This window comes from Sander vitreus, chromosome 14, assembly GCF_031162955.1.
Source record: "Sander vitreus isolate 19-12246 chromosome 14, sanVit1, whole genome shotgun sequence".
Taxonomy (NCBI): Eukaryota; Metazoa; Chordata; class Actinopteri; order Perciformes; family Percidae; genus Sander; species Sander vitreus.
The window spans coordinates 2615736-2635107 of record NC_135868.1 but is presented as its reverse complement, the minus strand read 5'-3'; the positions used below and the strand labels follow the sequence as shown (position 1 = coordinate 2635107).

General features: G+C 41.7%; 2 protein-coding genes across 3 annotated transcripts; both read left to right on the top strand.

Annotated features, from left to right (window-relative positions):
* The first annotated feature begins 670 nt into the window (after nt 1-670).
* On the top strand, nt 671-5559 carry LOC144529245 (uncharacterized). The gene is made up of 3 exons (XM_078268249.1): nt 671-761; nt 1939-3510; nt 3667-5559. Exons 1-3 carry the CDS (start codon nt 671-673, stop codon nt 4053-4055), a joined length of 2052 nt encoding a protein of 683 aa, XP_078124375.1. The 3' UTR covers nt 4056-5559.
* Nucleotides 5560-5748: 189 nt separating this feature from the next.
* LOC144528580 (uncharacterized) lies at nt 5749-18800 on the top strand. 2 transcript variants are annotated; one of them, XM_078267255.1, is made up of 3 exons: nt 5749-6014; nt 13135-13595; nt 15804-18800. In XM_078267255.1, the coding sequence occupies exons 2-3, from the start codon at nt 13400-13402 to the stop codon at nt 16703-16705; spliced, it is 1098 nt and encodes a 365-aa protein (XP_078123381.1). In that variant the 5' UTR covers nt 5749-6014; nt 13135-13399; the 3' UTR covers nt 16706-18800. The 2 variants fall into 2 exon arrangements, with proteins under 2 accessions (XP_078123381.1, XP_078123382.1); XM_078267256.1 differs by lacking the exon at nt 5749-6014 and having other exon boundaries at nt 12983-13595.
* Nucleotides 18801-19372: the final 572 nt, after the last annotated feature.

The window sequence follows — 19372 nt, the reverse complement described above, 5'->3', positions numbered from 1 at the left end:
TGGTTGTTCATAGTTAGGGATGTAACGGTATGAAAATTTTACCTCACGGTTATAGTGACCAAAATTATCACGGTTTTCGGTTTTATCGCTGTATTTTTAAAAGTGTGTTCAATATGTTCAGAAAGCACTGATAGGCCTACACAAACTAAAATAGTTTCAAAAAGTGGAACAGTGTTTATTATATTACAAAAATACAGGCAAAACCTTATCAAAAGTGCAACTTTTAACATCAAAGAAACAAGGGTTCAGCATGTCAGCAGCTTATTTGTCAGGAACGTTTCCAGTAGTGCAAGAACAATATGTAAACAAATCAAAGAAACACCACTAATTATATACTTGTTTTCTTCATCAAAATTAAAATGTAAAACTATACACATGAACATGATAATGATGGCATTGAAGCTTTAAAAGGCTGTTTCTCCTGTACCAACTGGCAACTCTTTCATAGTCTGGAGTTAGAGGAAGCCACAAATGCTATCACTGATTACATTAACTTTTGTAAAAATAACGTGTTACCCCAAAAAGTAATCACTCAGTACCCAAATAACAAATCTTACATTTCCAAGCCAGAAAGAGAGGAACTCACAACACTCACACAAATAAGATAAACAAGTTGATGAATTGGTGCAACGATAACCACCTTGTTCTAAATGTTTCCAAGACTGAAGAGATGGTGTTTGACCCTCGGGGAGTCGGTGACCACAGGCCTGTGGTCATCCACTTCCAAACCATCACTCAGGCCCACTCATACAAATATCTTGGTGTTTATATTGACAAGTCACTATCGTGGGACACACATTTCGACAGTCTCTGCTGCAGACTGCAGCAATGGTTGCATTTCAGACAAAAATTACCAGTTTTACTCACAGTTCGTCAGAGACACACACAACTTGAACTATTTGAATGCAGTAAAGTCCACTTTGCACTCTGTATTAAGTCTCTTGTTATGCCTCTTAATGTGGCTATATGTAACTTTCAGTTTGTGTTGATTCTAGCGGCCACTTTGGACACAAGTGATAGTGTTTTTACCACATCTGCTGTCGTAAAGGTCTTTTCTTTACTGTGCTTTATTGCCCACTGTATTACTGAGTTAGCGTTACCGGGAGGTCATATAGTCGCGATGAATGTTTTTCTCAGACAGAAAATCATTAATTTACGATAAGAGAATACATTACAGATGCATCGTTTCATTTCAAGTGTTGCTTACGGTAACTTAACCTACTTACCTGAGGGCCTATTCGGGGTGGGTTTGGAATCATATACAAGCCCGTAATTGTCTCCATCTGTTGAAAGCCCCACTGAAGTTGACTCGCGTTTTCGCCTGTCATGACTTTCCCTTTTTAGCTTTTAGTTCTTTGTTTAATGTCCTTCTTTTTTGTGATGTTCTGACCCAGTAGCAGCCATAACTACAGCAGATAACTTCTAAAATAACATTAAAATACAACTACGCCTAGCCTATAAAATAAATATTCTGCTACCTTTCACCTGGCTTTCACTCAGGCTTTTCCGGTATTACGAAAAAATTTGTGACCCTTCAGAATGTTACTGTTGCACCGTCTACCTGCCATAAATCATTCTGTGACTACGCTGAAAGAATTTAACCTGAGCAACGGCACTAATAAAAACTACCTAAAAATTGTGTTCTTTTCACTATTAGTTTTGTTTGCTGTTACAGCTCATTTAAGATCATAATATGAAAAATGACAGTTACAGAAAAGCTAAAAAGTTACTTATAGTCACTTTAATTACCGTCTGCGCCAGTTTGTGCTCAACAGCGCAGTGGCATTAATTCACCACAAGAGTGCCCTAATATGTCAGTCAACAGCCTTTCCAACAGTTTTCCAAGGCTGAAAAGGAAGACTAGTAGTGTAGATGTAACCTAAGTAACTGACTGAACAACCAGTATTTCTTTATAACAATCACAATCCAGGTGATAAGATACACTTCCACAACATTTCTCTGTGTTTCCTGCAGATGTTGAGCAGCTGTTGGTGGTTAAAGAAGAGGTTCTCCCTGAGCAGCAGGAGTGTAGCTCCAGTGTGGACCAGGAAGAGCCAGAGCCCCCCCCACACATTAAAGAGGAACAGGAGGAACTGTGGAGCAGTCAGGAGGGAGAGCAGCTTCAAGGGCTGGAGGAGGCTGATATCACCAAGTTCCCATTCACTCCTGTCCCTGTGAAGAGTGAAGATGATGAAGAGGAAGCTCAGTCCTCACAGCTTCATCAAAGACAAACTCAACAAATGGAAACAGAAGCTGATGGAGAGGACTGTGGAGGACCAGAACCAGCCAGGAACTCACATCCACTTTTACAACCAGAGACTGAAGACCAGACCAGAGAGAAACGATTCAGCTGCTCTGGCTTCAAGGCACATCTTAAGAAACCTATGAGAACTCACACAGGAGAAAAACCTTTTAGCTGCTCAGTCTGTAAGAAATATTTTACGCAGAGTGGAAATTTAAAGATGCACATGAGAATCCACACAGGCGAAAAACCTTTCAGCTGCTCAGTTTGTAATAAATCTTTTACACAGAGTGGAAGTTTACAGACACACATGGCAGTCCACACAGGAGAGAAAAGATTCAGCTGCAGTGTTTGTAACAAAAGATTTGCCTGGCGTTCTCATGTCAAAACACATAAATGTGTTGGTCCGATGGAAACAGAAGCTGATGGAGAGGACTGTGGAGGACCAGAACCAGCCAGGAACTCCCATCCACATCCACTTTTACAACCAGAGACTGAAGACCAGACCAGAGAGAAACGATTTGGCTGTTCTGACTTCAAGTCACATCTTAAGAAACATATGCGAACTCACTCAGAAGAAAAACCTTTTAGCTGTTCAGTCTGTAAGAAATATTTTACACATCGTGGACATTTACAAACACACATGAGAATCCACACAGGAGAGAAACCTTTTAGCTGCTCTGAGTGTGGTAAAGCTTTCTCTGAACGTGGACACCTAAAGACACACATGATAACTCATTCTGGAGAAAAACATTTCAGCTGCTTAGTCTGTAAGAAATATTTTACACACAATGGAAATTTAAAGATGCACATGAGAATCCACACAGGCGAAAAACCTTTCAGCTGCTCAGTTTGTAATAAATCTTTTAGACAGAGTGGATATTTAAAGACACACATGAGAATCCACACAGGAGAAAAACCTTTCAGCTGCTCAGTTTGTAATAAATCTTTTATAAAGAGTGGAAGTTTACGGTCACACACGGTAGTCCACACAGGAGAGAGAAGATTCAGCTGCAGTGTTTGTAACAGAAGATTTGCCTGGCGTTCTCATGTCAAAACACATAAATGTGTTGGTCCGATGGAAACAGAAGCTGATGGAGAGGACTGTGGAGGACCAGAACCAGCCAGGAACTCACATCCACTTTTACAACCAGAGACTGAAGACCAGACTGTAGACTCTTCTGATCCTGAGACTGATGACAGTGCTGATTGGAAGGAGACCAGAGAACCTCAGTCAGCTTTAAACTCTCTGAAACATGATTCAGTATGTAAGAAAACATTCAGCTGCTAATAGTACTGTCTAACCATTTGTTATAGTAGCTAAAAGTACTGTCTAAACAGTTGACATAGTTAGCTAAAAGTATTGACTAAACCATTGTCTGTACTTGATTCCGTTTCCTGAGTGGGTTTCCTGTTTCCTGCAGATGTTGAGCAGCTGTTGGTGGTTAAAGAAGAGGTTCCCCCTGAGCAGCAGGAGTGTCGATCCAGTGTGGACCAGCAGGAGCCAGAGCCCCTCCCACACATTAAAGAGGAACTGTGTATCAGTCAGGAGGGAGAGCAGCTTCAAGGGCTGGAGGAGGCTGATATCACCAAGTTCCCATTCACTCCTGTCCCTGTGAAGAGTGAAGATGATGAAGAGAAAGCTCAGTCCTCACAGCTTCATCAAAGACAAACTCAACACATGGAAACAAAAGCTGATGGAGAGGACTGTGGAGATCCAGAACCAGCCAGGAACTCACATCCACTTTTACAACCAGAGACTGAAGACCAGACTGGAGACTCTTCTGAACCGGAGACTGATGACATGGAATAACGTTTGTGCCTTAGCAAGATTCACTATTAATCATGTATCAATATGGGAGTTTATTCAATACACATTGGGTTCATGTTTTAATTTTGTGTATAATGTTTAAGCACAATTTAGGCATAGCTGTCTTGGAGAGGAGACTTTTCTCTCTGTGTCAGGGAGACAGGAAGTGCAGGTTGAAAGCTGTCATTAGTTTAAACAAGGGAGATGTTAGGGAGGTAGCATAGGGAAGTTAGCCTAGCATGGTGTTTCCTGTCAGGGAGAGGAGGAGTTTTCTCTTTGAAGCAAAGCTGAGATGGACATATTATGATCTGTATAAAACTATAAAAACTCACTTGTGCATTGCTATGTTCCAGGGTAATATGATCAGTGACACCAACATGATTAAGGTCTTTTGACATGTATAGTGTCTCCTATGCCACTAATTAGGCCTTGGTAAAGCTAATAAAGTAAAGAAATATAATCGTTTGATATGACCGGTGTGGTACACCAGGACATGCTGAGTACCCTCCAGGATGAAATAAAGTTACTGACTATCGGCGGTGGTCAGTTGATGTGTCTGAGGCAGCTCGGTTTGTTTGTTAAACTGTAACAAATAAATCTGCATGGAGTAAATATCAACAGTCTCTGGAGTCTTCATGGTGTCCTCGCATAGAAATAAAATGGATAGAAAGGTCATTGGACTGTTTGCTGTGGTCATTTGATGGGTACACAACAAAATGGCGATTTGTTAGTTGTCCAGTGACAATATGCGTCAGTAAACTGTGTCGAAGCTCGCTGGGAGGAGAGCCTCCTGACGCAGTTCAGGAGATGTTCTCGGAGGGAATGAGGAGGAACAGTTAGACCCAGCGACAACAGGTCAGTGGACCGCTAACGTTGGAAGCAGGATTGATGGAACAGGTGGCTGGCTAGCGTTAGCTTTCCACCTAGCTAGGTTATACTCCAGCCCCCATTCGCGTTTCACCGCTGAGGATGTCCCCCTGTGATCGCCCGCCCCGGCTGCTGCCTGCTACGGCCACTGCAGCTGCTGCTGCTTGCTCCAGCCACCGCTGCTGCCTGCTGGTCAAACTAACCTGTACGGCGGGCCATAGCAACCTCTTATTTCCTAACATTCATCTCTCCCCCGCCCCCCGAGGGCCGGTGGTCTAGCATCACGTTAACTGTACTGCTATGCTTAGCTCCGTAGGTGGTAGCTCAAGCTTGACGTGCTTCGGTGATATTTTAATTCGGCTTTACACAACATGCATATGGCTTTCGACTTGTCTAAGTAACGGTGCTGCAAATGGTCAAAATAGTAGCCTGTTAGGCACCACGCAAAGCCGAGTGAAGTGTAAAATAAATTAATAAATGCCGGCATGCGATTAAAAAAAAATGAATCGCGTCGCGTCGGCCCTTAATCGCATCGCGATTAACGCGTTAACACTGACAGCCCTAATTAAAAGGAAAGGTAAACAAACTACCATCATCTTTAATTTGGTTCATTGTTTTCTCAGAGCTCTGAAATTATAATAAAGTATTTGTCTTTCTTCAAAAGTGTGTTTTAATTATTTATATTCCTACGTGTTTTTCAGGGGAAATCTGGAACACTTCCGGACTTTTATTTTGAAGCTCAGCAACTGAAACACTTCTGGGCTTTTATTTTGAAGCTCAGCAACTAATCTGCACCGGAAGCTGTAGTCTTCACTGCGGCTAACTTCACTCTTTGAACAAGATGGCGTCTAGCAGAAAGGTGTGTTATCAGAGTGTCTTTGTTGTGTTGAGAAAGAGGTAAAATGTGTAAAGTCCAGATGCTGAGAGCGTTGGTGGAGCAGCGACTAACTGCGGCTGCTGAAGAGATATTTGGGCTGTTTGAAAGAACGATAGCAGAGTACGAGGAGGAACTTTGTCGTTCAAAAGAGGAGAACGAGCGACAACGGGAGCTACTGGACGCTGTTTTCAACCCTCAGCTTCGGTTACACAGAGCAGGTTTGGTCATTAAACCTTCAGTTGATCTTTCTCTCCTTCCTGTCATCTCTTCTCTCAGCATCGATAGGACGTCTGTAAGGATGTAAATAAGCATTTATTCATAAGCTCTATTGTAATCTTCGCTCTTCAACAGGCCTTCGCCAAACCCACCAGACTCCATGTAAATAATCAGGATCGTAAAACACACTGCATTCAAAGTGGACAGAAACTAACTAAAACTATCAAAAGCCGTCTTGGTTCATCTTTCCACTGTTCCAACAATCACCACTCTGGTTTGGTTGAAATTAACCCTTAATTCACCGATTTATATGTGGAAATATGCTGGTTCTACAGACGCTAAAAGTCCTGATTATTTACATGGAGTCTGGTGGGTTTGGTGATGTCGGGGCTGTTTTCTAGGTAAACAAAGGTTCTTATTTCCCTTAGGACTGTTTGGTGATTGGAGGTCACCTTGGAACACAACAGCACAGTATTGTAACCACTGAGGCTTAGAGGGTGTGTCTGTGTTTGTCTGTGTGTGTGTCTAGGCTTGTCATGATAACAAATTTTGCTGGACAATAAATTGTCCCAGAAATTATTGCGATAAACGATAATATTGTCTTTCTGAGACCATTTTCATCTAATATAATGATAATGGCATAATAATGCAGGTACACCTTTTCAAAGATCAATACACTATTATTTCTAAAGAATATTTAACACTGGAGCTGGAAGACATTTTAAATATCCACAATATGTCTTTGATCTCCTTCAGTACGTCGTCTTTCACGCTGTTGGACAGTTGTGGGATTGCCGTTTGTGACCCGTATGTTCTCCCAGGCCAAATGTTTGCAACATTCCTCGAGTGTTTGTGCGATAGACTACAGACTCAGTACTACATTTAACAATTTTAAATGAAAAATGTATTAAACACTAAATATTAAATTTAAATAATAACATATAATTAATAAATTATATCTATATCTATGTGGCTATCTGCCACATGGCGAGTAAATGTTTGTACCAAAATAGTTCTGTTTTTCAGTCTTCATTTTGGTGCAGCTACTTTCTTCTGCTCCTCTGCTGTCTGCAGTTGTCGGAGCTTCGCGGGGGCGGGCCGACACACACACACACACACACACACACACACACTGGCGCACACACCAGACGCCAGCCACCACATCACTTCTGTTTACTTCAGGCTAATTAATTAGCTAGTAAGTGGCGATTTTTGGCAGCCAGCCTCCCAAAAGAAAGCACAATGAAATTAAATAACCGATCATTAACCGTTGACCGACAAGCAGGTAACGGAGTCTCAGTTCACCGTCCAGGAGCCCCTGACACACTTTCCACACTCCCTATCCGCGGACAGCTGTAGGCTTGTACCGGTGTTGATGTTCTGTGCATTGTCGGCCACTTTCCTGAAACCGCTTGCGAGACTGACAAGTCCACAGCGGCGTGTATGTCCGAGCCTGTCTCCACAGCCTCCACCTGCAGGTTGTCAACTGTGGTTTGGAATGAAAGGGAGAAAACAGGACGCCGAGTAACACGGTGGATATCGCTCATATACTTTTTTTTTTTTTGCTTTTTTTTTGACGGCGCCTTAACTGCAACGTGCTGCGGGAAACCCTGCTCCAACTCTCAACTAGCATTTTCTCTGTCTCTCTCTCTCCGCCAGGAGTTAGGGCTGGGCATCGTTCAAAATCTTTTGATCTGGTGCCAATTTCGATACCTCAGTTTCGATGCCGGTTCCTTAATGATACTTTTTTTTCGATACCATATGTTTTAAAATCCATTTCAGCATCAACAAAAATACATTAAACAGAAAACTTTTATTTTCCACCTTAATTATGAATCAAAACAGTTCTCAAAATAAAAAAAATTCTGGTAACACTGCTCACTCAGAGTAACATTAATAAAACTGGTTGTGCTTTTCGATAGGGGTGCACCAGTCAGATACTCAGGATTGGTATCAATCCCAACTTTAAAAATTAACAAAAGAGAAACCTTTTTGCCACAACATGAACTTATTATAAATAATAAATAAATAAACACATGGCATTGTGTACAGGCTAATATTGAACTAACTAAAATGCTAAGGAATGTAAACAAGGACTTTTAAGTGCAAACTGCATAATAACACAAACCTTTAATAATAAACCTGGTGACCGCCCTGTTGTCAACATTGAACTAATGGAGAACTAACTTAAGTGCAAAGGAATGGAACTGAATTGCCTCGTTGCTGAAAGGTGCTGTAGAAGTAAAGTTGCCTTTCCTTACAACCTCAGCCTGTCAGTCAGTCATCAGGGCATAGAAACCACCGTTGTGCCTGCTTGTCTCAGAGGAAGTGTAATGTCAACGGCACCACCAACGCTTTCGGCTCGCCATTAATATCATATCACAGCAAACACTGTCTGCGTGAAGTTTTGAAAAACTGTAACCACACTTGAAACCACTTTATCGGCATTGCCGTGACTCACTGTAACAAAACAGTGTCTGTCCGCACCTCTGCGTGTGTGTCGGTTAGAGCTCCACTCTGTGTCAATATGCAGAGGACAGATAAGCTTGCCCTTACGCGCTCAGACGCTTTTGGAACTGAAATTTGGCACCAATAGATAAATCATTTTTTTCCGATACTCATAGGATCCGGGTATTTTTTCCGGTGCCATAAAAGTATTGACGTTCGGTGCCCAGCCCTACCAGGAGTCCCTCCTCCCCACACAAAGACCATGCGACTGACAAGAGGGTTCACTCCTCGTTACACTAAGGAACCGAGAGTGGTCATCCAGTCTCTTTGGTAGAGAGAGAAAGAGACGAGGAAAACAAACAAGCATGCAAATGGAAATTATTGCGGCCAGAAAAATTAACGAGTTCATTTTTTTTATCGTGCAATTAATTGATTTATTGACTTATCGTGACAGGCCTAGTATCTCTGTGTGCTTGTGTGTGTCTCTGTGTGTATGAAGAGGAAGGTAGGAACAATGTCAACAGGGTTTTTAGGGGGACTAAAGGGGGGGAAAATCTGCAGAAGTCAAGAGCATAAAAGTTCAAGAGAACCTGGTTTATTTTATTTTAGGAGTAGGGTTCCTTTCACACTACTACCTTCCTCCACAGCGCTGCAGAGGAAGGTCTGGATAGTCCACACAGCATTCCTGGATGGGAGAAAAACATGCTCTTGTTTATTGGCATTTCTTTAAACCAATCACAATCGTCTTGGGCGGTGCTACGCGCCGGATGAAGCCACGGTGCCTCTGCTAAATAGTCTCTGGAAGGAACTTGTTTTGGTGGTGAAAAATGTATACGTTCAAAAGAACATCTATGAAAAATACATCTGTGTGTGTGTGTATAAACAATAAATAAAATTAAGTTAAAAACAAACCATTAAAAAGTAATAAATAGTTTGAAAAAGAGATACAAAATGGAGATAATAATATGGATAAAAAATTGCATACGCACGAAAAGCGACGTACGCTGGTTTTCACGGACACTTTGTGATGTATAAAAAATAGGGCTGTCAAATGATTACATTTTTTTTTATCGCGATTAATCGCTGAATTTCTATAGTTAATCGCGATTAATCACATATTTTATCACGATTAAAATTCTATTATTTTGCATTTCAGAACAGTTTTTAAGTCCAGATTAACAATCGAAAGCAATTTTTACCAGTGTATCTTGATTGGGAATCAAATGAATGCAAAGAAAGTGACTTTATGAACTTGATTTTAAGATTTGTAATTATTTATTTACTGTAAACAAAAGAAAAATGTGTGAATCTGTCATTATTGCACAATTCCTCCAAGTACCTAACTAAAAAAACTAAAAATCCCTATCCTTACTAGAGTCAATCTAGTGTTTAGTAACTCCTAAATAATGTTGATTACTCACTGACGTCCAGTGATCACCGGTTAATGAGACAGCGTTCGTTGCAGCAGTTCCAGTGTGGCTGCTTTCTCCGTGTCGTACAGGCTGTGTATCCGTGAAAACTACTGTCCCCCTCGACGGCAACAAGACAGGTCAGAACATGCCAACCGTAGTACGTCATTAAGACCCGAGTCCTCTACGATGCTGACAGGTCTGCACCCGTTTCGCAAGAGCTGTAGTATTTCTTTGGGATTTGGTTTCATCCACAGGTCGGCAATTTAATTTATACTTATATTTATAATTTATACTGTTTATTGATCCCCAGTGGGGTAGCACTCTCCAAAATAGTGCTTTGCCTGAGTGGGTAGCATGCTAGCAGGTAGCATCACATTAACTGTACTACTATGCTTAGCTCCATAGGTGGTAGCTCAAGCTTGACGTGCTTCGGTGATATTTTAATTCAGCTTTACACAACGTGCATATGGCTTTCGACTTGTCTACGAGCCGTCTGTGAGTTTTGGAAAATAAAAAGCTCCATTCAGAGTTATTGTTGCTGTGTTTCTCCATCATGCTGCAGCCTGCAGCAGCAGGATGTGTTAGGAGGAAGTGGCAGCTTGATGATAAGTAACGGTGCTGCAAAGGGTCAAAATAGTAGCTGTTAGGCCCCACGCCAAGCCGAGTGAAGTGTAAAATAAATTAATAAATGCCGGCATGCGATTAATGCGATTTAAAAAAAGAAAGAAAAGGATTGCATCGTGATTAATGCGTTAACGCTGACAGCCCTAGTTATGTTATTAGCTAAATTTTTAATAAATCATTTAATTTTGACCCTGTGGCCCCCAAGCCGTTCTTTAATGTCGCCTTGTGCTCCTTTTTAAATCAAGTTTTTATTGTTTTATATTTTTGAACAGACAAATACAATTGAACAAGGTGCTTCCTTTTTTGGGGAGGTGGGGTAGCTAGTGCACTATAGGCCCCTGTGGGGCGGGCTAAGCTTTTGTCCTTAATGGCATTTTTTCCCCCCTTACATTACTTTTACTTTTATACTTTAAGTAGTTTTGAAACCAGTACTTTTACACTTTTACTTGAGTAAAAAGCTTGATCTGATACTTCAACTTCTACAGAAGTCTTTTCAAACCCTAATATCTATACTTCTACTTGAGTAATGAATGTGAATACTTTTGACACCTCTGATGGCAAGTTTCGTGTTTCTAGCTCATTCCAGCTCACGGCTTCAGGTAACTGTGGATCATCCCAATGTCTGGGCTTGTCCCGAGTAGGTCGTACTGACTCTCCAAAGTTGGATAGATCCTCCTCATTGTTGGTTGTTCATAGTTAAGGCGGCAATGCTTAAAGCCAAGGGTATCCGTTTCATAGTGCCAATTCAGTCCAAGTGTTGACTTGTGTGTCTTTGCTTTGTCATGCGACAGCCAAAGCTCTAGTTTTTCTGAGCATGTTTTTGGTGGTAGATGGCAAATGACCTCTGTCCTGTTGCTAGCCCATTGAAGGACCTCAAATTCTCCTGATACAAGAAGCTGCTGTAGCTTGTTGACCAACTGCTGGGCCTCTTCAACTAAGGGAACACTCTGTAAGCAGGTGTTCCCGAAGAAGCACAGTTTGATTGAGAATCTTACATCCTCTCTAGCAGTGTTTCCCACACATAGACTAATTTGTGGCGGTGCGCCACACAGTCAACACCGGCCGCCACATATTGTGTTTCGTTATTCTTAACGCTATTTGAAACATGCAGTGTATTCGTTCACCTGCATTTCCTTTCCCTGCTCTCCTCCGTCTCTTGGTCACTCGCGTCTCTCTCACATATGCTACACATACACAGCCCCTACCCTCCGTGCACACACTGTCTGTCTCTATGAAAACGAGAGAAGACGGCTGGCGAAATTCACAAGTTCACAAAAGGTTGGTATCTCGTGAACACCTTTACACAATCGCACATTGAAAAGTGCTATAAAAATATTTTATATTCTGAATACAATGTTGTCAGTGTGTAAATGTTGCAGTCCCGATTCGACTCTTGGCAAACAGGCGATTGTGCCTGCTTTAGAAAGTTAACTATTAGCAAGTTTGCGGTAAATGTAGTTGGGTTGTCGAGGTCAAAACACTATATGTAGCAGCTGTGAATCAAATAAACTTATTATAAATATTGTTATGTCATTTTTTTACTCTTACACTGAATGTTTGCTGCTTCAATCCAGATGAGTATTGAAAAGTATTTTCCGCGACTGAAAAAGGCACGTGGTGAGGATGAGGACCAGCCTGAACCAGAGGTATCAGTCTGAAACAGAGCTCAACAGTCCCACCAGTGGAATTAGTTATGTTATTAATTTGTTTACGATATTTTCAGGCTTCAACCAGTGCTGCTCAAGCAGATAGACAGGGTCAGGGAGAGATAGAGATAGATTTGTTAGGCATTGAAGAAAGAGTAGGAGATAAGGGCAGCATCCAACAGCGTGTCCTCCTAAGTTTTTGATACTTGATTGTTTGTTGATTACAGGGGTTTGATACCTGCGGGTAAGTATGGGTGGCTGGCTGAGACTTTTGGTCATAATGACTAAAGGTCAGGGGTGTGAATTGAGGGGGAGTGCACAGATAGCTATTGTCAGTGGGGGTTGGCTTACTGAAGCTGCCAGCGTTTGCTCCTTCATAAGCTGTAATTTCCACCATCATCTTATCCATCATGTTAAACATCACAGTCTCAGAGTAAACACTCTGGGCTTGAGGAGTCAAGGTGCATGTCGTTGGTAACCTTGACAGGCATCGCTATACAACGCTTTCATGCTGTAGAGTCTGGCTCCTTCCTGTCTCTAGCCTAACTGCATAGTGATCAACGGTAGGGACACTGCCTGGCTGAACATGCTGTGTAGAAGAAAGAGGTAATACCTGTTGGGGAGAGCTTAGATCTGCAAGCTGTGTGTGGCAAATGAGCATCTGACGATGTTTTCCAAGGTCTATTGTAAGGTAAAGGATGGATTAAGGGGTTTGGTAATTCTGTAATGACAGTTACAGAAACACTAAAAAGTTACATATAGTCACTTTAATTACCAACTGTGCCAGTTTGTGCTCAACAGCACAGTTGCATTATTTCACCACAAGAGGGACCTAATATATCAGTCAACAGTTTTCCAAGGCTGAAAAGGAAGACTGGTAGTGTAGATGTAACCTAAGTAACTGACTGAACAACCAGTATTTCTTTATAACAATCACAATCCAGGTGATAAGATACAGTTCCACAACATTTCTCTGTATGTGTTTCCTGCAGATGTTGAGCAGCTGTTGGTGGTTAAAGAAGAGGTCCCCCCTGAGCAGCAGGAGTGTAGCTCCAGTGTGGACCAGCAGGAGCCAGAGCCCCCCCACACATTAAAGAGGAACAGGAGGAACTGTGGAGCAGTCAGCAGGGAGAGCAGCTTCAAGGGCTGGAGGAGGCTGATATCACCAAGTTCCCATTCACTCCTGTCCCTGTGAAGAGTGAAGATGATGAAGAGAAAGCTCAGTCCTCACAGCTTCATCAAAGACAAACTCAACACATGGAAACAGAAGCTGATGGAGAGGACTGTGGAGGACCAGAACCAGCCAGGTACTCACATCCACATCCACTTTTACAACCAGAGACTGAAGACCAGACTGGAGACTCTTCTGAATCTGAGACTGATGACAGTGCTGATTGGAAGGAGACCAGAGAACCTCAGTCAGCTTTAAACTCTCTGAAACATGATTCAAGACGTAAGATAACATTCAGTTGCTCGGAATGTGGGAAAAGATTTAGCTACAAGTCACGTCTGAAGATACACATGAGAATCCACACAGGAGAAAAACCTGCTCAGTTTGTAATAAATATTTTACACTGGAAGTTTGTGGAAGTTTACGGTCACACGTTAGAACTCACACAGGAGAGAAAAGAGTCAGCTGCAGTGTTTGTAACATAAGATTTGCCTGGCATTCTGATGCCTGTCATATAATCAATTATAATCAAGAAATCAGACAAATGTAACCACACAATATTTTATAGTGCCTACACTTACACTGACTCCTTTCTAAGTAACGTATCTTTAGCAAAATTCACTATTAATCATGTATCAATATGTGAATTTATTCGATACACATTAGGTTCATGTTTTAATTCTGTCTATCATGTCAGCAGCAGTCTCTGAGAGGAGACTTTTCTCTCTGTGTCAGGGAGACAGGAAGTGCAGGTTGAAAGCTATCTTTAGTTTAAACAAGGGAGATGTGAGGGAGGTAGCATAGGGAAGTTAGCCTAGCATGGTGGCGCTAACACACACGCTGTTAGAAGTAAGTTACACTGCCCCTCTGAACTGACTTTGTCAAGAGTGTGATAAGGTTACATTGATTTATATTAAGGCTGTCAAAAATGGCGTTTGAATATTCCTTAAATAAAAAAACAGAGGTTTGAATGAATTTGAATATCTTTTCTGCCGTTCACCTCAAGCTGAGAGCCTTTGGCTGCCTTCAGATCTGTTCACTGTCTATGTACCGTAGCTTCTTGCAGATAAATGTTCGGGTACCCACCTGTACTGTGCTCTGGTCCTATAGGGTGAGCCCTCAGCACCTCCATCTTCACGTCAGCAGGAGTAGCAAACCATTTAGGGAGAGTGGCTTAACAAAACCTGAAGCATTCCACCTGATTGGCCTACTTTTTTTCTTGAACTTTGCAGAGCCCACTCGTGGAAAAAACAGACCAGAATCTATGCATCCCTTCATGAAGTCCCAGTCACAAAAATAGTGAGGTTCTCTTTAAAAGACACGAACACCATGAAGCAGGCAGCCGATGCGATGCAACCCGAGGTTGATGGTTAATTGATCGTAACGATTAAATTTTAGATCCCCTGAAATCATATATATGTTCCAGCTCAGTGTTGTAATGCTCATTTTCATGCAGATGATAGCATTCTGTTCACCACAAACCAGCCAGGCCTTCTCCAGGTTATAGTCCACTTTCAATTACCTCCAGACCTTCCTGTTAAGTTTAAATATTGTTCTCACCACTGTCAGTTACACTGGCCCTCATTTATGAAACGTGCGTACGACCAAAAACAGGCGTAGGACGGGCGTACACCGATTCCTACGCAAAGCAAAGGATTTATCAAATATATACCTGAAAACAGCGTGTAGTTCCTTTTTTAGCAAGTTTGCTTTATGTGTCATTGTGTATAAATATGAACACTACCGTTGCTGTCAACAGGCTTATCTGCTAACGTTAGCTACCGGTGGTTATCTCAGAACAGTAGACGGTACCATAGAGTGCCGTTACCTGAAACAGACGATTTAACGTTACCGCTCATTTTACACACAGTTTAGCAACAAAACAAAACGCTGAGGGAAGATTACTACGTTTTTAATGTTTGTTTTGAGCGGTATGCACCCCCACTAACCTGGAAACAGTAACGTTAATACAGCATGTCGGAGGAATACAGCGTCTCTTTTTTTCTTTTTGGTTTGTTTACAGTGTCTCCTACAGCGGCCAGTGGGGCGTCAGGCAGAGGGACCACAGCGTTTGCTAACATTAGTTTATTGTCTCATCTGGGGTCTGATAAACAGTAAATTTATCAAAGTCAGTGTGCCCAACGCTATTTTCCAATAAACTGTAGCTGTCATGTCACGGGACCCGCGTGAGTGCGGTTTTCATGTTCCAGTTTTTCAGCCTCAGAGGGGAGAGAGAGAGAGAGTGGCTGACTGTTCGAGCCGTGTATAATTACGACTGTATGACATTTCATAAACAGCTGATTGAGATGCATACAGCGGAAACCCTACATGTGCACGTGTAGTGTTGCTGTTGTGCGATGTAAATCATGTGGCGCCCGAGTGCATTTGACCGGCATAAAATCGGCATATGTCAGACTGACCGCCAGGTCGCCGGTCATCCAGGTGATAAGATACAGTCCCACAACATTTCTCTGTATGTTTCTCTTGCAGATGTTGGGCAGCTGTCGGTGGTTAAAGAAGAGGTTCCCCCTGAGCAGCATGAGTGTAGCTCCAGTGTGGATCAGCAGGAGCCAGAGTCCCTCCCACATATTAAAGAGGAACAAGAGGAACTGTGGAGCAGTCAGGAGGGAGAGCAGCTTCAAGGGCTGGAGGAGGCTGATATCACCAAGTTCCCAATCACTCCTGTCCCTACAAAGAGTGAAGATGATGAAGAGGAAGCTCAGTCCTCACAGCTTCATCAAAGACTAACTCAACACATGGAAACAGAAGCTGATGGAGAGGACTGTGGTGGACCAGAACCGACCAGGAACTCACATCCATATCCACTTTTACAACCAGAGACTGAAGACCAGACTGGAGACTCTTCTGAACCTGATACTGATGACAGTGCTGATTGGAAGGAGACCAGCAAACCTCAGTCAGCTTTAAACTCTCTGAAACATGACTCAAGATGTAAGAAAACATTCAGCTGCTCTGAGTGTGGGAAAAGATTTGGCTTCAAGTCATATCTGAAGACACACATGAGAACTCATACAGGAGAGAAGCCTTTTAGCTGCTCAGTTTGTAATAAATCTTTTACACGGAGAGGAAGTTTACGGTCACACATGAGAATCCACACAGGAGAAAAATCTTTTAGCTGCTCTGAGTGTGGTAGAGCTTTCTCTGAACGTAGAAACCTGAAGAGCCACATGCTGACTCATTCTGGAGAAAAACCTTTCAACTGCTCAGTTTGTAAGAAATCTTTTACACAGAGAGGAAGTTTAAAGAAACACATGAGAATCCACACAGGAGAGAAGCCTTATAGCTGCTCAGTTTGTAAGAAATCTTTTACACAGAAAGGAAATTTACGGTTACACATGTGCCGTAGTCCATACAGTACTCATTTGAAGTAAAACATCTGTTGACTAGCATGTACATTAGTAGTTATTGTCTGGGTCACAACGACTTACAGTAGGTGTACTTAAGAAAAGGAAGACGAGAGGACTGTTTGAAGTAAAAATATCACCAGTTCAGGTCCATTTAAAGATGTAACAAACGTGAGGTAACTGTGGGCGTGAATGTGTCCAACTGACACCGCCCAAAACGCTGTATAAGAAGAGTCATATGTAACTTGGATTCAGTTGTCTATTCGACTGACTATCGCCGGTGGTCACTTGATGTGTCCGAGGCAGCTTGTGCTGGTTTCTTTGTTAAAATGTAACAAATACTCTGAAATTAAAACAAAGCAAGTCCAGAGCTGCTATCAACAGCATCCGCACGGACTGAGGTATCTCAACAAATCCTAAAGAGATCACTGCCACTTTCCAATCCTTTTATTCAAAGCTGTATGAATCCTCCTGCAATCCAGATCTGACGCAGTGCCCAAAGTTCCTAAAAGAGCTAAACCTGCTTCTTCTTGACCCAGACGAGGCAGAAGAACTGGGTCAACCTATTACGTTAGAGCAGGGGTGTCAAACTCAACTTCACTAAGGGCCACAGTTGGAAATAAGAATCACATCAGGGGCCAGACATGTAGAGTTTATTGACATGCTTTTATTTAATGGAAGTCAAACATTTGTACAAATATTTGACTGTATTATTGCACGTCTCATTTAGCTTTCTCACTTACAGTTATGTCGACATAAAGCCCTAAAAGTTCCTTAGCCATGATAGAGTTTTGCAAATCAAGCAAAACGATTAAATTTTTTTACAGCAACCTGTTTCACAGCCTGAATATGAAAACTCTCTGCTTCTGTGGGAATTCCTGAGTCTCAAAGTCAGCAAATCTGCCAAATTCTGCTTTGAGTGTCGCGTAATTACAGTTTCAAAAGAATTTTCTGTCTTTTTGGTTTCTGCGCACAACTAGGTGGGCCAAAATCTATTGTGAACCTAAATTGATATGCGGGCCGCATCAAAACTTGCGAGGGGCAGGATTTGGCCCAAGGGCCTTGAGTTTGACACATGTGCGTTACAAGGTTATAATCGTTAACGAAAAACGAACAAAATAACGAAAACTAGGTGGGAAAAAAACATTGTCGTTAACTGAAATAAAAATAAAAACGAGGCATTACAAAAAAACGATAACTAAACTAAAACTGTAATGTCTGTTTGCAAAACTAACTAAAATAAAAAAATTATTGAGTAAATGTCCTCAGTTTTCGTCTTTGTCGATTTTTCATAGAGCAAGTAACGTTATATCTTTCCGACCCTGACATTTCCCGTAGACGTGTATAGTTTCCGACTGGGAACCCAGAAATCCCGACATTCCACGTCAAATTGAACACAACATGTCCGTGGCTCCGTTCCTCTCGCCTGGCATCATGGCGGTACCGAAAGTCGGAAGAAAGTGACACCTATTTGATTATGACTGTGTCAGATAAAGTGCCTTGCAGTGGAAGGTGGTAAAATATGTGGTCAATTTATTACAGGGAAAAATCCCATGAATTTGAAAGTACATTTGAGAAGCACACACAAGCTAGGAGGCTAACCTAGCTTACCTTAACAAGGTAAAGGAGAACGCAAAGCCCCCTTTCCCCGAAACAGAAGCTAACACCGGTAACGTTACGGGCATGGATGTAAGGATACAGGGCATGGATGTAAGGATACAGGGCCAGGCAGCATGACAGAGACAACAGCAGGACAGAGAACACTACAGGAAGGGCTTTCACCGGCGACCCGATAGCTGCTGGTTAGTAAATACGCAGGAACTCCAAAAGCGGGAGGAAGTGTGGGTTAATATGTGGATTATTATGGGATGTCTACACAACTGTGACTCAATTGAATTCAAAACGTTCGCCACTTTACTCGAACCAAAGTTGAAAACACCTGTTCATGTCTTCTTTAGTCTGTTGGATATTTAGGTTTTTTTCCTGGAACACGTCACTAACACATTTTCACTTAATGCTGCGTCTTGTGTAGACTGTTTACATATTTATGACCATATGTAGGCTACATTTTATGTACTGGTGTTATTGTTGAATACATTGTGAATACATATTTCTAAAATTGTATGATGTTTTTGTTGAGTTATTATTACACAATACTTTTTCTGACCTTTTTGAATCCCCCAACAAATAACCCATATTACAAAAAAAGACTAAAACTAATAAAAACTAAACTAAAACTAAGAATACAAAAATTAAAAAAACTAAACTAAACTAGCAAACCCACTTTAAAAACTAATTAAAACTAAACTGAATTTGAAAACAAAAAGTCAAAACGAAATAAAAATAAAAACTAATGAAAAATGCAAAACTATAATAACCTTGGTGCGTTAGAGGAACTCAAATCAGCGTTAAAAACAGCTAAGAAAGGGAAAACACCGGGGTTGGATGGAATTCCATCAGAACTCTTACTACAGTACTTTGACACACCAGGACCTATCATTTTACAAACTTTAACCTCGGCCATAGAGAGGGGCACCTTTCATCAACAAATCAACACTGCACTAATTTAGGTCATACACAAAAAGGGCAAAGATCCGACGGAGTGCTCGAACTACAGGCCCATCACCCTCATCGGGACTGATATTAAGCTTTATTCCAAAGTCTTGGCACTACGCCTAGAACGCTTTATTGAGA

Excerpts from the sequence above, each read along its gene's own strand:
- LOC144529245 (XM_078268249.1), top strand. The coding sequence starts at position 671 with ATGGTGTTTGACCCTCGGGGAGTCGGTGACCACAGGCCTGTGGTCATC. Across the intron at positions 762-1,938 it reads CCACTCATACAAATATCTTG|ATACACTTCCACAACATTTC; the intron begins GTGTTTATATTG and ends CCAGGTGATAAG. Across the intron at positions 3,511-3,666 it reads TCTGAAACATGATTCAGTAT|ATGTTGAGCAGCTGTTGGTG; the intron begins GTAAGAAAACAT and ends TGTTTCCTGCAG.
- LOC144528580 (XM_078267255.1), top strand. The coding sequence starts at position 13,400 with ATGGAAACAGAAGCTGATGGAGAGGACTGTGGAGGACCAGAACCAGCC. Across the intron at positions 13,596-15,803 it reads TCTGAAACATGATTCAAGAC|ATGTTGGGCAGCTGTCGGTG; the intron begins GTAAGATAACAT and ends TTTCTCTTGCAG.